Source organism: Lampris incognitus, chromosome 10 (genome assembly GCF_029633865.1).
Source record: "Lampris incognitus isolate fLamInc1 chromosome 10, fLamInc1.hap2, whole genome shotgun sequence".
Classification (NCBI taxonomy): domain Eukaryota; kingdom Metazoa; phylum Chordata; class Actinopteri; order Lampriformes; family Lampridae; genus Lampris; species Lampris incognitus.
The window spans coordinates 55,655,578-55,679,269 of record NC_079220.1 but is presented as its reverse complement, the minus strand read 5'-3'; the positions used below and the strand labels follow the sequence as shown (position 1 = coordinate 55,679,269).

The 23,692-nt window shown below is 46.5% G+C and overlaps 2 protein-coding genes across 3 annotated transcripts in view; both read left to right on the top strand.

Annotated features, from left to right (window-relative positions):
* The window catches only part of rhot1a (ras homolog family member T1a), a 28,924-nt gene extending 14,770 nt beyond the window's left edge, over positions 1 to 14,154 (top strand). For both annotated transcript variants that reach the window (XM_056287260.1, XM_056287259.1), the window contains one exon: positions 12,918 to 14,154. In XM_056287260.1, coding sequence (XP_056143235.1) covers positions 12,918 to 13,035 — 118 coding nt within the window. In that variant the 3' untranslated portion in view covers positions 13,036 to 14,154. The remainder of the gene's footprint in view (positions 1 to 12,917) is intronic.
* Positions 14,155 to 14,598: 444 nt separating this feature from the next.
* On the top strand, positions 14,599 to 23,384 carry LOC130119405 (uncharacterized). Its single transcript, XM_056287886.1, has 10 exons — positions 14,599 to 14,606; positions 14,716 to 14,793; positions 17,539 to 17,571; positions 17,689 to 17,775; positions 17,911 to 18,008; positions 19,256 to 19,485; positions 20,878 to 20,970; positions 21,112 to 21,192; positions 21,292 to 21,366; positions 23,228 to 23,384. Exons 2-10 carry the CDS (start codon positions 14,719 to 14,721, stop codon positions 23,350 to 23,352), a joined length of 897 nt encoding a protein of 298 aa, XP_056143861.1. The 5' UTR covers positions 14,599 to 14,606; positions 14,716 to 14,718; the 3' UTR covers positions 23,353 to 23,384.
* Positions 23,385 to 23,692: the final 308 nt, after the last annotated feature.

Genomic DNA, 23,692 nt, shown 5'->3' with positions numbered 1-23,692 from the left:
GGGGCGTAACTACCATATATGCAGGGTATGCAGCTGCATAGGGGCCCGCGATGATCTGGGGCTGGCCCTGCTCGGTCGAATATAGCCAAGGCAGGCAGCGTGGCTGCACTGGGCCCCGCCCACAGAGGTGAATGGGCCCGTGGAGCGAGCCATATATACCCGCAAAAAGGTATTCTCCGTTATGTTTTTACATAAAGTAGTCTGTAGCAATCTGTAAACTATGAAACACGATAAATAAACTAAAACTGTTCAATTAAATGAATGAGTGCTAATTTTACACATAATATGCAATGATTGCTGGGTAATACTGCATGCATGTTGTTGTTGCCCAATGTCGAGTCTCAATTCGGTCATGCGACGAGACTATACGATAGCCTACAGCTAGCTTGAATTGGACCAGTAATGTTAGCTAAACTGAAAGCAAGCAGCATGGGGTACAAACACAAAAGAGGGTTTCAAAAAAGAAAATTAAAAGAAGCAGCAGAGAAGGAAAAAGCTAAGCTCCCAAAAATAGTGTCTTTTTTATAAAAGAACGACGAGGGGGTAGAAAGCAGGACCAATTCAGCTGAGCAAGAGCCAGCTGCACCTGCTGCAGCAGCAGCTAGCAGCTAGCCCTAACCCGACCTACTACTATAGGGCCCGCTTTGACCGCCTTTCAGTAGGGCCCAGTGCTGATGCATTACGCCCCCTGTTGAGACGGATGATTCCTTGACGTAAGGTCAAGTGCAGGATCCGCTGCAGACCAGTACTCTGGGGTGACACTATAGCAGAGCAGGTTTTTGCTGGGATTTAAATGTGAACTTGTGTGGCCCTGCCTCTGGAACCAGTAAGTCACAACGCTGCCCAGGAAGCAAAATGGTTCACTTGCATTATTGGTGTGTGTGTGTGTGTGCACACGTCCGTGTGCACGCATACATGTGCATGCGTTTTTTTCTTTTTCCAAACTGATTATGGGGCAGACAATCGGAGTCCGCGTTCTTCGCACATCTCCGTAGTGACTGGAAACATCTTTTGCAATGTCCGATGGGCACGTCGCTCCTCAACCAAACACGTGAGCCGAGGCTCGCTCCGCTCATGCCCTGGCCGTGAGATGAGGTTGTGATGATGTGTCTCGGTCTCTCCAGCTCCATCAAGACCACCTCCATTCTGTCTGGCCTGACACAGCGTTTCCTGACCGTACTCTCTGACAGGCTGCACCACCTAACGCCTCGGCTTCTAGCCAGGGAGGTAACAGTGTGTGGTCTTGCTCTGAAGGTTGCTTGCATGATGTCTCAACTGGACTGAGTTTTTCATGTCAATGCTGGCTTCTAATATCAACCTGGATATGTTGTGAGGCATAATCTGCTACAAATACTTTTAAAAAAAACTACAAATCCTGGAAAATAAAGCAGGGGCACCACATTCTTCTTTTAATCCCTTACTTCCTGATATTTGCCCGCTATGTTGGTCATTGATCGATAATATTGAAAGATGGCCTACAACTGCCCGTGTGCAGGATACGTCTAGAATTGTTTGTTCCTTCCTGTCATGTGCGGTGGATATGCAAAGTGTAAATGTTGACTAATCGGCATGTTATCTGCATAATAAACTACAATCCTGAAGGTTTACATTCATACAAATTTCCTTTTGTGATATTTTCTATAATTGGCATTGCCAAGCTGAACGCTCCATGAATATCAGAACCAGGAGTGCTTTTGTAGTTGTTCATTTTAATGGTTGTTGTTGGATAGGACTGTCCACAGAAAGTGATTTGACACCAGTGTTTTACAGCTTCATCATAGCAGCCAAATGCAGAAGTCCAGTTCTATTTATCTGCCCCCCAGTCACAGTGACAGTCTCAAAGGGGCTTTCCATGCCGACAGTCGAAACGATGAGATACACTAAACTACACCTCTTGTCCTTGGCCCTTCAATTCGGATGCGGAAAACCTCCACATGGAAAAAAATAAATGAAAGGGGAAAAGTTAAGGAAGAGCATCAAGAGGGGTTATCTCAGGACGCATAGGCGTAAAACAGGTGGGCATAAATGGGGTAACGGTTTTAGAAATAAAGTACTTTATGAAAATACTTGGCGGCATGGTGGCACAGTGGTTAGCGCAGTCACCTCACAGCAAGAAGGTCCTGGGTTCGAGCCCCGGGGTTGTCCAACCTTGGGAGTCGTCCTGGGGTCTTCCTCTGTGAGGAGTTTGTTTGTTCTCCCCGTGTCTGCGTGGGTTTCCTCCAGGTGCTCCGGTTTCCTGCCACAGTCCAACGACATGTAGGTCAGGTGAATCGGCCGTACCAAATTGTCCGTAGATGTGAATGTGTGTGTGTGGGCCCTGTGATGGCCTGTGCAGGGTGTCTCCCCACCTGCCGCCCAATAACTACAGGAATAGGCTCCAGCATCCCTGCGACCCTGAGTTCAGGAGAAACGGTTCGGATAATGGTGGATGGATGGATGGATGAAAATACTTTATGATGAAACTTAGTGTTAGCAAAACAATGAAAAACACAAGGTAAATAAACTCTTAATATGGCCAACTGGGATAGTGCTGCATGCAGTAGCATATGACGCATCATCCCCAAGATGTCATCGCAAAGCAGTGTCATCCCATGCAGCATCCTCATCTGACTGTTGTAGAGCCTTGGTGACAAAGGATTGAGCACTCCTACACACAGCATGCAGAACCTGGCACATCCCTCACCCAGACGGTGACAACATGGCGAGGAGGATGCAGAGCAGGCGCTGTCACGTGTGGCGAGCAAACGGCGTTAGAGGCCAAGGTCTGGATTTGAGGACACACAGGCTGGTGTTTTTATTCGCTTTTGCAGAAGGTACTGCTGACACAGCAGCACTGACAACTGTTTAATTTTGAATGGATGTCAGGGATTTAAAGGGCTCAAACATCAGGGCAATTACCAGTGTCACTATAGGTGTTACTGCACCGAACAAAAAAAAAAAAAGTCCCATCTTCAGGATTGTAGTTTGAAGCTAGAGCAACTAGCCTTGTTTGGTTTCTGCTTCATCGCATTTAAACCCTTCACCTTATTAAGTCTGTATGTCCTCATGTTTGGCCGTGTGATCATTCCATCACCTAAAAGTGTGTTTTGAGTGTTTTTGTCTACCCATTTTTCTTAAAAACTGAACATCCATTGCCTACCAACACGGGGATTCGAACTTGCGATCCCCGTGTCACCTCCAGCTTGGTTGGGCGTCCCTACAGACACAAGTGGCCGTGTCTACAGGTAGGAAGCTGGATGTGGGTGTGTGTCCTGGTTGTTGCACTAGCACCTCCTCTGGTCGGTCGGGGCATCTGTTTGGGGGGGGAGGGGGAACTGGGGGGGATTAGCGTGATCCTCCCACGCGCTGTGCCCGCCTGGTGAAACTCCTCACTGCCAGGCGAAACTCCTCACTGTCAGGTGAGAAGAAGCGGCTGGCGACTCCGCATGTATGGGAGGAGGCATGTGGTAGTCTGCAGCCCTCCCCAAATTGGCAGAGGGGGTGGAGCAGCGACCGGGACGGCTTGGAAGAGTGGGGTGATTGGCCGGGTACAACTGGTGAGGAAAAGGGGGGGAAAGTAACAAAAAAACAACAACAAAAAGCTGAACATTGTCAGTGATCAGAGAGCATGATGAGGTTTCTTCATGACTGATGATGCATGATGAGGTTTCTTCATGATCGAGAACTTCAGCTCATGAAGGTTTTGGTCCTGTATGGCCCGATGTTGTTCTTCTAACATAACCTACATTCCGAAGTTTACATCTACAAGAGGCTCATCATTTTGAGATGTCAGTCACGTGGTTGACTGATGCAAGTCCATGTTGCAGTTTCTGGGGAACAGTCGTGACCCCGATTTCTATAGTCCGTTAGTCTGGGTCTCTTGTAAATCTAAACTTTATGAACTGGCTTAACAGACTGCAGGGAATCCAGTGTCCTTCTTTTGGTTTGTGTATTTGAATTGATTTTTTTACCATGTCTATTGATCTGTTTAATTTCATTCTGCTTCTCTGCCTTGTACTTCTGTTTCCTCCTCTTGTGTTTTTTCCCCCTTTCACTCTGTGTAGGTGTTTTCACACACGTGTTTGGCTGCCCCTCGTTCTCGTCCTGTTGCACGTTTTCACCCTCTGCTAGCCTGCCTGCTGTCGTGTCTGCATGTCTCACCTGTTTCTCAGGCCCTGTGTCTCTGGGGTAGTCCTGGTTCTTAGTTCTTTACGCAACGTCGCCATCTACTGTCGATAAGAAAGAGGTGCTGTGCTTTTAAGAGGACGAGGGCTACGTTGCATTCAGACCAGTGTTTTGTTTCCGGACACCGTCCTGAGTACATGTGTCGCCAGTTTAAGTGTGATGATGCAGTTTCAGCTTTTCTTTGATCCGTCTCCATTGCTTTTTCCTCCCGTCCGTAAGGAGTGTAAAAGGGGAGGGGCGTCCGGGTGGCGTAGCGCCCTGCCTCACGTGTCCACAGTGCAATAATACAAGAGGTTGCCGAGTAAGTCTGAAAGGATCACTGTAAGAAACTACTACATACTGGTGTGATAGTTGTATGTTCAAGGCAAATTCCTTCTTTGACACTTGATGCCTTCTCACATCTTCGCTTCGTTAATAAGTGGGGGGTGGGGTGGGGTTCTAATGTAAAAATAAAAACCCAATTAAGTATTTATTTTTTGGACCTCCCCCTCCTTTTTTTCCCCTCCCTAATTGTACTTGGCCTATTGTACTTGGCCAATTGCCCAAGACACATACCCGCATCTGGCTTCCCTCCCGCAGACACAGCCAATTGTGTCTGTAGGGACTCCCGACCAAGCCGGTGGTTACACAGGGATTCGAACCGCCGTCCCCATGTCAACTAAGTATTTGCAACACATAGAATTAACACTCCTGTAGAGACAAATGAAAAGATGTAGGTAATTAGGTACTGACAAGAAGGTGAAGACATTTACAAATGCACAAAAATCAGGCAAAGAGACTAGACTTTTTTAATTTATAGTGAATTAATAGTTTGTTAGGCAGCCTACTGCTCTCATTCTTTTTTTGTTGCACTCCATCAGTGTTTTTATTTTTTATCTTTCAGCACTCATAGCGGCACGGTGGCGCAGTGGTTAGCTCGGTCACCTCACAGCAAGAAGGTCCTGGGTTCGAGCCCCGGGGTAGTCCAACCTTGGGGGTCGTCCCGGGTGGAGTTTGCATGTTCTCCGCGTGTCTGTGTGGGTTTCCTCCGGGGGCTCCGGCCTCCTCCCACAGTCCATAGACATGTAGGTCAGGTGAATCGGCCATACTAAATTGCCCCTAGGTGAGAATGTGTGTGTGTGTGTGTGTGTGTGTGTGTGTGTGTGTGTGTGTGTGTGTGGGCCCTGTGTGATGGCCTGGTGGCCTGTCCAGGGTGTCTCCCCGCCTGCTGCCCAATGACTGCTGGGACAGGTTCCAGCATCCCCACGACCCTGAGAGCAGGATAAGCGGTTCGAATAATGGATGGATGGATAGTGCACTCATCTAAATGTCAAAGGGATTGACTGTCTCTGCATCATTAGTCTCCATTTTTCTGTTGGGTCAAAAGAAGGAAAGCTTGCCGTTGCCGCACTCCCATCTTATTTTGCCATTGTTATCTAGTCACACTTCCCTTGCTAGAAGCAGAAGTGTTTACTTACCGCACATTGCGAATAAGGTTTTCCCCAATTTTATGTAATTCCAGGCATCTATGTGACACATTAGTGAAGTTATTTTTGAAAAAGTAATCAAAATTAGTCATTTAGTTTTTCACTTCTCTGTTTTCAGTGGGTGAAGCACATTTTTTTTCCCACACAAAAACTATTCACCACCGTTATTGGCTGCCTGACTAAGAAGTGAATGACAGTTTGCACATGAAAGTGATAGTTGTCCAGATTTATGCAAATAGGTAAAAAAAAATATATTTTCCCTGCTGGAGCCCACAATAGTTGTCATCGCTTTCAATTGCAACTGGCTCTTTCAATCCAGGAAATGATTTCTTGGTGAAAAAGCAAGTAGAGCTAATACCATATTGTTCCAGTCCATGGATAACATTTAATGCTGCTCCATCGAGGCCTAAACTACACCTAGTCCCTTCTCTGGAACAGGACTAGTTTAGGGGACGGCCACATGAGGAGTGACTGTTTAAACACGGACTGGAACACATCCTTGAACTTGTCGGTCTGTATTAGATGATTTGGTGGAGCACGGTTAGGCGTGGTCGGCTCACACTGGGCGTTGTCACGTTGTACTGGGACATTTGCACATTATAATCATTGCTGGTTTTGGACTACTGAGATTATTAGACTTGTTTGTCTTGTTAGGAAACCAGCATAAGGGTTGGGTATTCACAGACCCAGGCACACCTAGTTTGTACTTTGTCACATACTAATGACTTGTGGTGATGCTTCTCTAACCTCCGGCAGGTGACGGTCGTATGACACTAAACAGGCCCTGACTCAGGCAGCCACACACCACGTTGACGACAGTTTGTTTTCCAGGAAGTGGGTATGGCTGGCTGGTTCAGATTCACTTTGTTGAATATTAACATTTTACGTGTTGAGAATCAAGCGGGTCCTCCTTGCCACTCTGACTAACAACGAGTGCAGCTGTGAAATGCAACAAGTGCATGAAGTTAAAAAGTCTTCACCACAACACTTATAAAGTAAACATTAGTGAGGTGTGCAGGTGTAGTGACCCAACAAAACTCTACAATGATTCTGTTAATGAGAAGGAAACATTTCATTTAAGATTCAGATTTGATCATTTTGGGCGTCCGGGTGGCGTAGCGGTCTATTCCGTTGCCCACCAGCACGGGGATTGCCAGTTCGAATCCCCGTGTTACCTCCGGCTTAGTCAGGCGTCCCTACAGACATAATTGGCCGTGTCTGTGGGTGGGGAGCCAGATGTGGGTATGTGTTCTGGTCGCCGCACTAGCGCCTCCTCTGGTCGGCCAGGGCGCCTGTTTGGGGGGGGGAGGGGGAACTGGGTGGAATAGCGTGATCCTCCCACGCACTACATCCCCCTGGTGAAACTCCTCACTGTCAGGTGAAAAGAAGCGGCTGGTGACTCCACATGTATGGGAGGAGGCATGTGATAGTCTGCAGCCCTCCCCAGATCAGCAGAGGGGGTGGAGCAGCGACAGGGACAGCTCGGAAGAGTTGGGTAATTGGCTGAGTACAATTGGGGAGAGAAAGGGGGACCCCCCCCCCAAAAAAAGTGCAGAAACAAAATTTTGGAGGTCCCTTGTGGCTTTTCTTTAGAGACAGATTGAGTGGCCAGGTTTTACCGGACTCATCCAAAAATTTCCATCAATTTACAATCGTTTCCCTCGCCAAACAAATGCAACTAAATTCATTTTTAATACTTCATAGCCCTTTATCGGAGAGGTTAAAGCTGGGGCGGGTAGTTTTTTTATGGTGTCATTAGGCAAAAATTTCCATAATAACCTTTCAGCATGTTGTAATTCAAGAATTCAAGTGGTGTGAGAAAAAACTAGACTTCTGCACCTCCTCTTGGCTCTGTATTCAGGCTTGAAAAACTAATAGCCTGGGATAGAAGATTTCAGCCAATCACGGATCATTTGAGAGAGAGAGGGCGTTCTTATTGGCTGTTGTACAAATGCAGATGCATGTGTACGCGATCAATTTGCATCCGCCCTGCCCCGCCCCACTTGTGGCTTGTGGTTGTAACCCTGAAAATCAACGAGACCAATTCAAAATGGCTGCTTCAGAGATTCACTGAAAAAAATATTTTATTACACGGATAGATTATCAACTAGGATACAAGTTTCATGAGTCTCGCTTTGACATTTCCTGGTTGTACACGAGTGTAAGGGGCTGAGGAGTGATGCGGAGGTCATCTAGTGGGCGGGGCTTAGCGGAGTGATACGAGGCAGCAGAGAGAGAGAGAGGCAGAAGGATTTGTGTTGGAATGTTCATGTTGCCTACTGCAGCTTTAACCCTCTCATCCACTTCTAATACATGTCCCTCAAGTCAGACACAATCTTCTAATACACAGGCATGTGATTGGCAACGCAAAAAGCAGGCAAAAGAGGGGCGTCCGGGTGGCGTGGCGGTCTATTCCGTTGCCTACCAACACGGGGATCACCGGTTCGAATCCCCGTGTTACCTCCGGCTTGGTCGGGCGTCCCTACAGACACAATCGGCCGTGTCTGCGGGTGGGAAGCCGGATGTGGGTATGTGTCCTGGTTGCTGCACTAGCTCCTCCTCTGGTCAGTCGGGGCACCTGTTCGGGAGGGCGGGGGACTGGGGGGAATAACGTGATCCTCCCCACGTCCCCCTGGTGAAACTCCTCGCTGTCAGGTGAAAAGAAGCAGCTGGCGGCTCCACGTGTATGGGAGGAAGCATGTGGTAGTCTGCAGCCCTCCCCGGATTGGCAGAGGGGGTGGAGCAGCGACCGGGACGGCTCGGAAGAGTGGAGTAATTGGCTAGATACAACTGGGGAGAAAAAGGAGGAAAAATCAAAAAAAAAAAAAAGCTGGCGAGAGAATTTCCATAGACACAGATGTACAAGAAGTATTTGTCAAATCCTGACATTATTCTTAGAAAAAAAATGTTGAAAAAAAAAACGTTGCCACCCGACCATCACAGCAGCCTTCACATCTGGCTGTGGTGTGGTGTGTACAGCCTGTATATATGAGGTGTGCGCATCGTCTGGCGTTGTTGGTTGTGTGCCGTGTCATTCACCCGGGTTCAGTTTTGGTTTGAGCTTGTTGCAGATGGTGTGGTTTGGGTAGAGGTTGAACTTCCCTACCTTTTCTGTGTATGCACATGCGTCGTGTGTGTTTGTGTGTGTGTAAGGCTGCTGGGCTGGGTGGAGGGTATGGGCTCCTACCTGCTGCCTGAGGAAGAGTACAGCTTGGTGCAGCAGGTTACTGCTGTCTCTAATGTAGAGGAGTCCATCTTCATGGAGACCTCTGCCGAACAACTAGTACCCCCAAACAGGTATATGGCATCCAGAACGATAAGTGTGTGTGTGTGTGTGTGTGTGTGTGTGTGTGTGTGTGTGTGTGTGTGTGTGTCAGTTGTCCCATTATGACACAGAGTGTTACTGACTCACTTAATGCAGAGGGGTCACCCAGAATAAACAGACTGGAGGAGAAAGGGATGTCTAGGCCGGTAATTTTTTTTAAAATCGGTATGTATAGCAGACCAGATATGTATAGCAGACCAGAACTCCTGTATTTTTGTCAGGACACCTCCAGCACTTTGAGCCGTCCACCAAACCCACTCTACGCGGCCTAGGTGGCGTCCGGCAGACTCTGTTTATAATTTTGAATTGGATCAGCCTTGTTCGCAGTTCCCTTGACATGTTTTCCCCGTTCCTAAGTATTCTGCCCCGTTGTGCCTCTGAAAATGCAACCTTTAAATCAGTTTCCCATGTCAAGTTTAGGGTCAATATACTGGAATCTGAGGCTGTGAGGATCATAAAGTAGTAGACAGAAGCCTCATGACCATGTCCAAAGATCCTAAGGACCCTCTAGCCCCAGCTCACCCCTCAATAGCCCCACTAGATGGGGCTATTGAGGGGTGAGCTGAAAATTTGTACCAGCAGGTGTCTTAACTGCAAATACTTCCAAAATTGAGTGTGTGGTAAGTCGAATTCCTGCCTAAGTGCCTCAAAGGGTTTTAATGGTTCTTCCTGATACAGGTCCCCTAGGTCTGTAGGCGTACTGTGGTTTTTTTTACAAGTATGTGTTTCTGTTTCCAGCAGAGACGACTGGGATGATCTGTGTTACATTTCAAGGCGAACTTTGCTTCTTAAAGTATACATCTGGGGTTGTAACTTGCATGGTAGGCCTGACTGTGGACCAGCTAGGTTCAGCTGACACTTTCGTTTGTACCTCGTGGATCTCTGACTTGTGTCTTTGCATGAGCATCATGTGTTCCCTACACAGGTTGGAAGAAAGTTAACTTTCCAGTCCCAAGTTACTGTACCGGCCTCACACCAAAATCCTGGTATTTTGCTTAGTTTCATTAAACCCCTTCTTACACCTCTCAGGTTGATTCTAGTTTTCTTTATTCTGGAAAGACGTTTTCTCTGGATTTCAGTTACGTCAGGTCCCGTCCTATCCTATGATCGCCTCCTGAACGTCACCGTCACGTCACCGAGCTTGAAAAAGAACGGCTCTTGGACTGCAGTGTTCTGATGTGTTGCAGTCTCACATATTGCCAGTATTTACACGACATGTAGTTCCTGTTCTAATCCCATCAGCTCCATGCTGCGGTTACAGTGCGGAGTGTTTTGGCAAGTCGGCTGCGAAGTCTTTGCACTTGTATATCCAGGGCAGAAAATGCATTTTCCCTTTCACACCTATGCGATCCTGTGAAAACACCGTCCGAAATCCTAGGAAGGTTGCTGTGCTGTCCAGGACCACTTTATTCAGGACCTTTAGGCTCTGAACCATACACACAAAGGTGATCCGAGGGTAAAAAGCTGGATGACCAGGTGTCCCGCCTTGTGTCCACCCTGTGTCCTGCTTCCCACTGAGGATGTGTCTCGTATTCTGAAGCAAAATAACCCAAGTTCTCATCTTTCCCTTCAGACGTTGACCAGTTTATAGTCATAATCATCTCTGGCATTCTCTGCTTAGAAGCTCTGCTCTCTCATATCTTAGAGTTTGATTGGTTGTAGGGTAACGTACTTTCCAGTCAAAAAACAACAAGTACATCGGGCTGGTGTGGCGGTCTATTCAGTTACATACCAACACACGGGAAGCGCTGGTTCGAATCCCCGTGTTACCCCCGGCTTGGTCCGGCGTCCCTACAGACACAATTGGCCGTGTCTGCAGGTGGGAAGCCGGATGCGGGTATGTGTCCTGGTCACTGCACTAGCGCCTCCTCTGGTCGGTCGGGGCACCTGTTCGGAGGGGAGGAGGAACTAGGGGGAAGAGCGTGATCCTCCCATGCGCTACGTCCCCCTGGCGAAACTCCAACTGTCAGGTGAAAAGAAGCGGCTGGCGACTCCACATGTATGGGAGGAGGCATGTGGTAGTCTGCAGCCCACCCGGATCGGCAGAGGGGTGGGGCAGCGACCGGGATGGCTCGGAAGAGTGGGGTAATTGGCCGGTACAATTGGGGAGAAAAGGGGGGGGGGCACTAACAAGTCATATAGTCAGGACTGCTCTCGTTTTTGCCTGCCGCAGTTTTACTTCCCCCCCCCCTTTTTCTCCCCGATTGTGCTTGGCCAATTACCCCACTCTTATTAGCTGTCCCGCTCGCTGCTCCACCCGCTCTGCTGATCTGGGGAGGGCTGCAGACTACCACATGCCTCCTCCGATACATGTGGAGTCACCAGCTGCTTCTTTTCACCTGGTGCCCCGACCGACCAGAGGAGGCGCTAGTGCAGCGACAAGGACACATACCCACGTCCGGCTTCCCACCCGCAGACAAGGCCAATTGTGTCTGTAGGGATGCCCAATCAAGCCAGAAGTAACACGGGGATTCGAACCGGTGATCCCCATGTTGGTAGGCAACGGAATAGACCGCCACGCTACCCGGACGTCAGAGCAGTTTATTTTCTGATCTATTTTTCAAGCATTATGTATTGTGGGGATACAAATGAATCTAATTCGGCCTGATACACATAAAACAGTTATACAGCTTTTCTGCACAGGTTACTAAAATCTGTCCTGTCAAATCTTTTTATTTGTCCAACATTTTGACTGCTCGCACCTGCTCACGCTTTGTGTACGTCGAAACTGTGTTTTTCCGTATCTGCTTGGCTATTCCCTTCATCCGCTTTATCTTCATCAAGTCCACATGTCTCCCTACTGTCTGTGCTTCTTCCAAACCTGACACCGTTACATTCAGCCGGCACAATGATGGACATGTATGAAAAGAGCAGGTGCTCCCGGATTTGAACAATTCCTATATTAACTTGTAGTGTTTCACTGGTTTTGTGACCGTCTGTCTGTCTTGGCTTCTTAGACCTGCTTCCATGCTGACTCTCATAGTCCAGCACCACTCTTCCTTGCCCCTCTTGGTTGACTGTATTTTATACCGACCCCAACGCCAAGCCACATGACAAAAGAAAGCAAGCGAGTGCTTCCTCGAGGTTTTTTTTTTTTTTTTTTTGGTATATGGATCATTTTTGGGCGGCACGGTGGCGCAGTGGTTAACGCGGTCGCCTCACAGCAAGAAGGTCCTGGGTTCGAGCCCCGGGGTAGTCCAACCTTGGGGGTCGTCCTCTGTGTGGAGTCTGCATGTTCTCCCCGTGTCTGCGTGGGTTTCTGCGGGGGCTCCGGTTTCCTCCCACAGCCCAAAGACATGTAGGTCAGGTGAATCGGCCGTACTAAATTGTCCCTAGGTATGAATGTGTGTGTGTGTGTGTGTGTGTGTGTGTGTCGGCCCTGTGTGATGGCCTGGCGGCCTGTCCAGGGTGTCTCCCCGCCTGCCGCCCAATGACTGCTGGGATAGGCTCCAGCATCCTCACGACCCTGAGAGCAGGATGAGCGGCTCGGATAATGGATGGATGATTTTTGTTCCAAGATTCAGACCTGCTTTTACTTGAGGACAAGCTTCAGTAGGTTTTTGCGGTTAAAAAATGGCTCTCATTTGGATAATAATATAATTTAACTACACTTTAATTGTGATGTATGTTTGTTCGCAGACAAATTAGTTTTCTTGCTTGTAGGACGACTCACCAGAGTTAAGGTGAAGGAAGCTGTGCTTATGTTCCTCTTCCCAGCCTGTTTCACTTGTGAAACAGGCTCGGTGACCTGAGATTTATAAGAAATCAGCCATACCACCAGCCCCTTGCCTTCCTCCAACGGCTGCTTCAAGACCTTTCTTCATGAGTCATAACTTGTTTGACTCTTTTTCTTTTTTATGTCATTTGGCAGCTGGCGTCAATGTGGCTTTAACAAATGAAAATGTGTTTTTCTCATTATTTTCTCCTCACTTACTTTCTCTCTTTCTGGTTTTGCCCCTCAGGCACATGGCTCAGGCAGACCTGAAGAACTCCACGTTTTGGCTGAGAGCCAGCGTCGGTGCCACAGTGTTTGCTGTTCTCGGTTTCGCCATGTACAAAGCGCTTCTCAAGCAGCGATGATTGGCCAACTGAAAGCATGAGATGACACATCCCCCCCCCCCCAAGACCAACCCTCCTTCCCACTCCCAGTGTCCTCTCTGCCTGCCCCCCACCTACCCGAAAGACTGAAGATCAACCAACCAAATAGCCCACCCACACCCCTCATTTCCTGGCATTATCGAAAAGAACCAACACTGGACCTGCAGACACAGCTCATGTAGATTCTGGAGATCCAGACTGCCTTTTCTTCCAGTTAAGTTTCTCTCTGGGTTATCTAAGGGGAGGAGGTTGGTTTGTTTTTTAAAAAATCACACCTGTCAATCAAACGTAACTGCAGGCATCCTGGCACCCGTTGTTCTGGCCTAGTCTGGGTCGGACAGCGGCGCCCGCTGGTTGTTTTTAACAGATCATTGTGACCCGGTCCGTTTTGTTTCTCGGGTCAGTGGTATCGTTGTGACCCGGTCCGTTTTGTTTCTCGGGTCGGTGGTACCGGCCGCACGGTGAGAGACGAGACAGGCTCACACAGAAGGGGTTTAAAAAGCAATCTGCTTGTAGATATGTGCATATACAGGAAATCTATATATATTCTGTGGGGGTTTTTTTTAGAATAAGACCCCCATCCCCCCCATCCGTTTGAGATCAGGAGCCCGAGGTAGTGTTTGCCACAGTGACTTGCAGTGCAGCTCTTCACACCATGCCTACAAGAGTTACAACAACAAAAAAAAAGCCATTTTAACACCAGAAGGGTCTTTGGTGTCCACGTTTTTTTTTCTCATTAATTTATTAACCTGATTTTTCTCTCGTAAGCTTTTTTTTTGTGTGTGTCTGTTTTGAGCGGCGTCCTGAGCACCGCATGAGACATTTAAGGGGAATTGTGTTTTCATGTATTTTTTGTATCTGGTATTATCAACGCTGTTGTCATCATGATGTGTATCACGACTGTCTGCTTCCGTTCTTATTTTCTGGTTTTCGAATAGCGCTTCGTCCCTCATATTCTATTTTTATGAATTTAGAGACGCCACAAAGCTAGAAATCATGCTATTATTAACAACAGCCTTTCAACGCACCTGTCCCACCTTAAAACTGCAGAAATATTTCTTCTCATTGACTTTTCCAGCATTTTCAATAAAGAAGTGTGTGATCTGGTGTGGTCGTGTGGGCGTCTCCTTCTCTTCTTTTTTAATACAGCCTCAATAGACCAGACGCTGAGCAGAGGAAATCCTATATATTGCCAGACTGAGTGGCTCTTTGTGGAGAGAAAAAGAGAAGTGAGTAGGTGATGGGGTTTGTGAAGAGGAAGTCATCGCGGGCACAGGTTGTCTAAGCTAGCCAGCGGTCAGCTCGCCACCTAGTCCACGCCAACATGTCAGCTGAGGGGACCGAGGTACTGTTTGAGGGATTCCTAAGGAAAAGAAAAGATAGAATGGTAAGGCGCCGTATGAAATACTGTATCTCGATACGATGGCGTTTGAAAAATAACACGTTTGACCTGCTTGTCGGACAGAATGCCCCGAGTGACGTCACATGTACCGTCTAAAATTTACCGCTTGCCTCATTTGTCATCCAGTAGTTACGAAGCGACGAATAGGCAGGTAGTACATTTGGGCGTAATTCGATTTGACGAAAAGACCGAATCAAATACAATCTCTTCAGTGTCTCGCTAGAACTTTCTCTGTTTCCACGTTCTTTCCCTGCGTCTAGAAAATGAGGTGGTCAACGTACTGGTTCAGGCTTCAAAACACAACCTTATTCTTCTATACTAAAAAGGATGGCACTGCTGTAAGTACAATTTCTGTTGTTTAAAAAAACACACAACACCGGTAAATTAACCATACACTTCACCTAGTGAGCTCCAGCCTTGTGTTGTTGGTCACTGTCCCGCTCATGTCCTCTGTTTATGAACATGGGTTCACACTTTAAATGATCGACAAGTCGTTACGCACAAATAACCGGGTTGTATACAAGTAAAATGGATGAAACTGAACTGCGATGAGCGGTTTGTACTCATATACTAGTCATGTATTTGTAAAATGGGAGCTTTTATGTGTACCTCTTGTTTGTTTCCTTATCATTTCCAGGTCATTTGTCATTACCTCCACTCTCCCACCCACTTCCCTTTCTGACTGCGTACTAGAAATTAAATCCTGGTTTTCATACCACTTCTTCAAACGTCACAGTGATAAAACCGAGGTCCTCCTAGTAGGTACGAAATCTGCTTCGGCCAAACCTGATAGTTTTTCCCTGACTGCTGACAATTCTGTAGTTCCTCCACCGCCTCAGGTTAAGAGTCTGGGTGTCATCCTGGACAGCACATTATCTTTTGAAGCTGACATCAGCAATGTTACTCGGCCTGCATACTTCCACCTACGCAGTACTGATCGTCTTCGCCCGTCACTTACACCTAACAGCACCACCATACTCACTCACCCTGGTTATGTCCTGTATTGACTACTGTAATTCTATCCTCTTGGGTCTTCCCCTCAAGTGTCTCCATAAACTTTAGCTGGTCCAGAATCCAGCTGCCCGTATCAGTACCAGAACTCCTTCCGTAGATCACATCACTCCTCTTCTTCAGCAGCTCCACTGGCTCCCTGTTAAATACCGTACTGACTTCTTCAAGATCCTGCTCCTCACCTTTAGGGCCCTTAATAACCTAGCTCCTTCATATCTTTCTGAACTCCTTCATAGCCACACGCCCTCCCACACTCTCAGAGCCTCTTCTGCTCTCCAACTCACTACACCATCGGCCCGCTGCACTACCATGGGGTCTAGAGCCTTCAGTCGTTCTGCCCCCGCCTATGGACCTCTCTCCCCAAGACCTTCACAACACTGACTCTCTTTCAACCTTCACATCCCATCTCAAAATGCACCTTTTCAAACTGTCTGATCCACGCTGCACTGAGCTGTGTGCAGATGATGATTTCATACTTATCTGTTGTGTTAACTTTTTATTGTCTACCTGCTTTGTTTTGATGTGATGCTGTCTGATACAGTGCTGCTGGTTTTTACTGTCTTCTGTCAGGTGTCCTTGAGTGCTCTGAAAGGCGCCCACAAATATAATGTATTATTATGATTATTATTATCATTATGATTATTATTTCAGTGTGGGGCTTTATATAATTTACATCAAACACTGTGGGGGACAAAGTCACAAATCACATTGTGCCAAACAAGTATTTTGAATCCTTTGTGTTGCAAGTACAACTAGTAATTGGCTCTTAAACTTGAATATATGTCAGTATTGTATGTCCTGCTGAGTAACACAACCACAGTAAAGATAGTACCACGTTCAATATTCACCTTATCTAATTTTTATCCATGTAACACAAAGGATTCAAAATATTCATGTTTGGTGAAATGTGATTTGTGAATTCATCCCATACAGCATGTTGTCATGACAATGATGGAAACTAGAGATACAGAAAAGTCCCTATTCTACCACTTCTACTTTCGGCTGCTCCCGTTAGGGGTCGCCACAGCGGATCATGCATTTCCATCTCTCCCTGTCTTCTGCATCTTCCTCTGTCACACCAGCCACCTGCATGTCTTCCCTCACCACATCCATAAACCTCCTCTTTGGCCTTCCTCTTCTCCTCTTCCCTGGCAGCTCCATATTCAGCATCCTTCTCCCAATATACCCAGCATCTCTCCTCCACACATGTCCAAACCATCTCAATCTTGCCTCTCTTGCTTTGTCTCCAAACCATTCAACCTGAGCGGTCCCTCTAATATACTCGTTCCTAATCCTGTCCTTCTTCATCACTCCCAATGAAAATCTTATCATCTTCACCTCTGCCACCTCCAGCTCCACCTCCTGTCTTTTCATCAGTGCCACTGTCTCCAAACCATATAACATAGCTGGTCTCACTACCATCTTGTAAACCTTCCCTTTAACTCTTGCTGGTACCCTTCTGTCACACATCACTCCTGACACTCTTCTCCACCCACTCCACCCTGCCTGCACTCTCTTCTCCACCTCTCTCCTGCACCCCCCGTTACTTTGGACAGTTGACCCCAAGTATTTAAACTCATACGCCTTCATCACCTCTACTCCTTGCATCCTCACCATTCCACTGTCCACCCTCTCATTCACGCATAGGTATTCCGTCTTGCTCCTACTGACTTTCATTCCTCTTCTCTCCAGTGCATACCTCCACCTCTCCAGGTTCTCCACCATCTGCACCCTACTCTCGCTACAGATCACAATGTCATCCACGAACATCATAGGCCACAGAGACTCCTGCCTGATCTCATCTATCAACCTGTCCATCACCTTTAGAAACAAGAAAAGCCCCTATTCTGCTCCTATATTACTCTGTAATTACCACTGTTCATCATTTAATTACATCTATTTTACTTGTATACAAACTCAGTTATTTCTGCGCAATGGCATGTAAGTTAAAGGGTTACCGAACTAAAAACAAAAAACAAAAAAACACCAGTGCTGGCAAAAACGTGTCCACTGTTAATCCTTTTTTTATGGTCCAAGTAAATCATATGATCATGACTTTCTTCTTTCCACAGTCACACCTGAGAGGCATGTACTACATATATACTGTGGGTTTGTGCATGAAATTCAGAGTTTATTGCACTCAATATTGCAGTAAATCCATGGCAACATGCTGACACCACCCATAGAACTGATGTATGTGAATATACACCTCTTGTGGCCAGGTGCAGTCGGTGAAAGAAATACAGAGAGGGGACGGCAAGCGCTTTGTGTTTGAAATCCTCATGAACAACGGAAAGAGAAAAGTGCTGGTGAGTTACTTCTGAAGTTTGACTGCATTACCAGTTCAACTTGTTGAACGGTCATTTGGGTGGTGAGTGCATGGGTTCTGTCTGTGCTTATCCACTCACCTTCTCATTTGTGAGTGCGTGTGCTTGTGTGTTTAGGCAGCGGAGACAGCTGCTCTCAGAAAGGAGTGGATAAAGCATCTATGGCGGGCCATGCATCTCTCCTACTCTGCAGGCTCAGACCCTGTAAACATACAGTAAGTTTAGCACTGTGCTAGTCTTTCATTGCAGACAAAGGGGTGACACTAGTGTAACGGTCAGCAACATTTTTCTTACAGTGGGGGAAAGTTCCAGGTTCAATCCCACCCCCAGTTCTGAGGAGTTTTGCATGTTCTCCCCCGTGTATTTGCGAGAGTTTATACAGCCCAAAGACATGCATAAATTTGCCTGTGTGTGAGTGACTGATGTGTAAAAGCTGTGCCAGAGCTGGTGAACTTTCTAGTTTTCTCCCTTACCTCTGTCTCTTGTGCCTGTTGGAAGAGGCCCCAGAACCGCCGCAATCCTAAATTGGAAAAAGCAGGTCTAGAGAATGAATGAATGAATGCTGTGGCTAGTTTTCCCTTCAGCTGGAGGGCCTGGGTTGCGTCCTCCACATTGCCAAGCATGTGCTCCACTTAAGTGTCCTTAGTCAAGACACTGGATCCCTACCAGCTCCAGTGTCACTATTCAGCAAACCTCAAGTCACAGACGCCCTGGATCCCAGAACCAGAACCATGTCCAGTTCAGACTCTCGAGCAGGAGTCAGAGGACTTAGCATTTACATTTACTCATCCCGCAGATGATTTTATCAAAAGTGACTTACAAGAGAGTCCGCAATCAGCAGATGAATTCTATACAGCAGAATTAGCAATACACGGTAATGTCACATCACAGTATAATTGTTGTCAACATTTTAACCCACAACAGATTGTTCATAACAGTTATGCTGTGATGACCAATCTTTTCTGGATTATAATGTTCCATTGTTGGCGTCCGGGTAGCGTAGCGGTCTATTCCGTTGCCTACCAACACGGGAATCGCCGGATCAAATCCCCATGTTACTTCCGGCTTGGTCAGATGTGGGTATGTGTCTTGGTCGCTGCACTGGCGCCTCCTCTGGTCGGTCAGGGCACCTGTTCAGGGGGAAGGGGGAACTGGGGGGAACAGCGTGATCCTCCCACGCGCTACGTCCCCCTGGCGAAACTCCTCACCGTCAAGTGAGCATGTGGTGAGGGCTGCAGAGGGGGTGGAGCAGTGACCTGGACGGCTCAGAGAGCGGGGTGATCGGTCAGGTACAATTGGGGAGAAAAAGGGAGAAGAAAAAAAAGTTCCATTGTGAAATAGGCAGGATATTAACAATGAGATGCTTGTCATTGAGCTGTGTGTGTGTGTGTGTGTGTCCGAGTGAAAACTTAGCAAAATTGCTCCCACTAATCAGCCTTGCATATCTCATTCTGTTCTTCAGACTGGAGGTGTGTGAGCAGCGAGACAGAGATACCTCAAGCACATCCAGTCACTCAGACTGTGACAGTGTGATGGAGTCACAGGGTGGTAGGGTGACTTCTGACCCTGCCGCCCCAGCTCAGAGCTACTACCGGGACAACAGGAGCACTCCCTCCTCTTTGTGTTCCCCTGATGAGCTAGTCAGTGAGGAGGCCACCTCCCAGGACACCTTGCCACCCGCCAAGTACCCATGTAAGTTTTTAGTGTGCGTTGTTCTGTTTACGCAGCTCCTGAATTCCTGAAAAACTGATTTTTTTTTAACTTGTGGTAACAAGATCTCGTGTTGTGGGGAGAGGTTATAATAATGTGGGTAAAGGATCCATATGGTTTGGGAACGAGTTAGTAAACTGTGCACATACAACAATTTTAATATAATTCAAAATGCTTTTCTATGTAACCGTAGGCCACATATGAATGGATGTGCTATCAATATAAAATCAATAACACTGTCTAAATCTGCACATTTCTCACATTGGCTAAGTCTACTGTCATGTAAAACATGCGGCAGATGACTCCTGTTGAAGACAATCACGTGTTTTTGAGCTGAAGCAGGAAGAGTGTCTTTGTATGATGTTCTGACTCTGAAGTAAAAATAAAACTTGATTATCTTGGTTTGCTCCATTTTGAAGAGACTTGTGTGCTTGATATGGGCAAGCTGCATGGAAAAGAAGCATGTCCGTTCATATTAAATGATATTGTGCGCTCAATTTAATGACTTGTTCCCACATCCCCCTCCCCCACTTTCACTACGGGGATCAATAGAGTATCAAAAAAAACCAAAACAAAACGGCACAGTGGCCCAGTGGTTAGCGCTGTCGCCTCACAGCAAGGTCCTGGGTTCGAACCCCGGGGTCATCCCAGGTCGTCCTCTGTGTGGAGTTTGCATGTTCTCCCCATGTCTGTGGTGGGTTTTCTCCAGGGTGCTCTGGTTTCCCCCACCATCAAAAAGACATGCATGTTAGGGTTAATACTCCTGTCTGTGCCCTTGACCGAGGCATGGCAAGATGAACTGGGGTTGGTCCCCGGGCGCTGCATGGCGGCTGCCCACTGCTCCCAGCTACACAGCTAGGATGGGTTAAATGCAGAGCGTAATTTCCCTCTGGGGTTCAATAGAGTATCTCTCGCTCTCAAATCTCATCATAGGATCTCGTTCCCCACAAGCTGACATCTTGGTCCCGCAAAATATAAAAAAAGATTTTTGGGAACTGAAGGGGCTCCACAGTTTTCTCATGCAACTACATACACTGAGTAATATTTAGGTGTCTATCTGACGCTCTGATCAAAAGAACCCTACGCTGAGTGCAAGAACAGCAGGCTTAAGGGTTAGGGGTTAATGCCGTGGCATTAAGAAGGAACAATTTTGAGGGAAATTAAAGAACTAAGAACAGAACGCAAATGTGAGGGACTCACGTGTTTCAAATACATTTTAAGGGTTTAAACTGTGCCTCAATAATCATATATGGGAGAGTGTCTTGGTAATGATGATTCACTAAAGCCAGTCTGTTGATATGTTCAAAGATATTCCTTCACGTCACTAAAACTTCTGTCTTGTATGGATCTGTGATGTTGATATGTGGTTTTCAGGTGAAAGGCTTAATAGAGCCGACTGGTCCAGTGATTTCAGGGGTGTGGAGGAGACTGAAGCAGGCGACTATGACGTTTTACCTCCTCGAAATAGTATTGTGTTCTTCTTAGTGTTGCAATGAGAATTTTCATTTATTTATAAATTAAAATGCACATTATTTTGCATCCTCTTGCTCCTGACTGTTAAATGTCCAATCTGATCCAATGCCATTCCACTGTGTTAAATTACTTTAGGTATGTATTACATCAGCCATACCCAAGTGGACTTAGCTGAGGAGTTTGTGTATGATGTTCCTCTCTCCAACAGGAGTGCGGGTGAGGTTTTATTTTTCCAGCTATTAAAAAAGGAGCTTTTTACATACTTTGATAAACCAGGAGAGTATGACTGTTTGCTGTCAATTTCTTCCATTTCAGAGTACAGAGAGATGACAGAGAGCATCTATGATGTGCCGAGCTCTTTTTTGAGGCGGATTTCTGAACACACTCTCGGTAAGTCTAACTCTACGTACTTATCAGCTACTCTTATCATATGTGTAGGCCTTGTTAGCTGATGACGCTAACTATCCAATCAGATAAACACACACAAAAAAAACATGGCAAGGGTATCGATTTTCATGAAGTTTACTGAGAATCTTGTTTACAAGAAGGTTTACAAGATGGTAGTGAGACCAGCTATGTTATATGGTTTGGAGACAGTGGCACTGATGAAAAGACAGGAGGCGGAGCTGGAGGTGGCAGAGTTGAAGATGATAAGATTTTCATTGGGAGTGATGAAGAAGGACAGGATTAGGAACGAGTATATTAGAGGGACACCTCAGGTTGGACAGTTTGGAGACAAAGCAAGAGAGGCAAGATTGAGATGGTTTGGACATGTGTGGAGGAGAGGTGCTGGGTATATTGGGAGAAGGATGCTGAATATGGAGCTGCCAGGGAAGAGGAGAAGAGGAAGGCCAAAGAGGAGGTTTATGGATGTGGTGAGGGAGGACATGCAGGTGGCTGGTGTGACAGAGGAAGATGCAGAGGACAGGAAGAGATGGAAATGGATGACCCGCTGTGGCGCCCCCTAACGGGAGCAGCCAAAAGTAGTAGTGGTAGTTACTGAGAATCTTGTGACACTGCAAGCACGATACAGACACAGTATTAAACGATAAACATACAACAGGTTACGGTGAGTTCTAGGCAGATAGCATGGAGGTGCAGAGCTAGGCTAGCTTAGCCACACAGTGCCACGGCTACCATAAAATATATACTTCGACATTCATTCGGACACAGGTTATCCTGCTGTTATATTAACATATGTTGTCAGATGAGCTGTACAGACGTTGCTTTAGCTAGCAGAATATAGAAGAACGGCGTTTAAACTGAGGAGCTGATGACCGACGGCGATGTGTATCGCGAACCACGAGTTTACTTCCGGAAGCCTGGTTGCTGAAGTCTGCCTCCCGCACACAAGAATTAAACAAGCAAAAAAACTAACTTGCACATGAACTCCCACAGGGTGGCTTTACTACATAAGATAAACAATTTAAACACATTAGCTACCTTTGTAGGGGCAGAACATCATAGGTTGGGTTATCTGTAGCAACTTTTGACCTTTTCTTACAGTGATGACTGTTAAAATGGTGTATAAAATATAAACACAAGCACCATGCTAAATTAGGGCATTAAAATACCTTCTTGTAAAAGACATTTTTTAAAAAAGCCCTGATGCAACTGGCAAACCTAAGCTCTTCAGGATGGATGGCTGTTCCAAAGCCAAGGGGCTCTGACTGCAAAAGTGCAATCTCCTTCATCGCTAACCTGGACCTAAGAACAGCCAATAAGACAGAATGGGACGATCTCAGGATACACGTAGGTGCAGTTCAGAGATTCAGCAAGGGGCGAGACCGTGAAGAGGCTTGAAAGTCAACAATAAAATCTTACAATCAATTCTAAAAGTGACTGGGAGCCAGTGAGGGCAAGAGAAACTGGTGCTCATATCTTTTAGACCTGGCTACCAGCCTCACAGCCGCCACATGTTGCACAGACTGCAGCGGGTGTAGTGAGCTTTGACTGAGGCCAGAGTGCAATGATTTGCAGTAATCCTGCCAAGAAAAAACAGAAGCATTTACAGCTCTGCTCAGATCATTGCGGAATAAGAAAGACCTAATTTTAGAGATATTTCTCAGATGAACAAAAGAAAATACATAGAAGAAAGCCACTTTACACTTCACATTTAAAAGACCAAATTGAACATTATTGATGACAGGAATAGAGAAGCAAGACAGTGGACACAAATGACTAAACTGTTTACTAAATGGTTTCAACGAAAAACAACAGTTCAGTCAGCTGTTTGTGCTTTTCATTGCAGAAGACCCAGTGGAGGAAGGAGAAATCACGATAGAGGACATGATGACCAGTTTAGGGGGAGAATCAGCTGGCCTAGCGAATGCTCCAGCAGCCTATGAGAGACCATATACACCTGTATACTTCTAGAACCAGGGACTAATGTCAACAGACAGGAGTTTTCATACCTTTATTCACAACTGTAATTACAACTTATAGGCCTATGTTATCTAGCTATAAACATATTTGTTGAACTTTCCTTTTTTACAATAGTATGAAGTTGACTAACAAGCAAATCCATGACTCTGACCATCAAGAAGATCAATAGCACTATTTATTTGGGCTCCTATGTACAAGAACCCCGTGTTAATTCACAACATGACATATTGCCCTGTAAAGAGTTAAGAAGTCACACACATCAGTCATAGGATGATTAACTAAAACAAATGGACTTACCAACTAGTCATGCGATTCACAGCTTAGAGTACAT

Excerpts from the sequence above, each read along its gene's own strand:
- LOC130119405 (XM_056287886.1), top strand. The coding sequence starts at position 14,719 with ATGAGGTGGTCAACGTACTGGTTCAGGCTTCAAAACACAACCTTATTC. Across the intron at positions 14,794-17,538 it reads CTAAAAAGGATGGCACTGCT|TCACACCTGAGAGGCATGTA; the intron begins GTAAGTACAATT and ends TTCTTTCCACAG. Across the intron at positions 19,486-20,877 it reads GCCACCCGCCAAGTACCCAT|GTGAAAGGCTTAATAGAGCC; the intron begins GTAAGTTTTTAG and ends TGTGGTTTTCAG.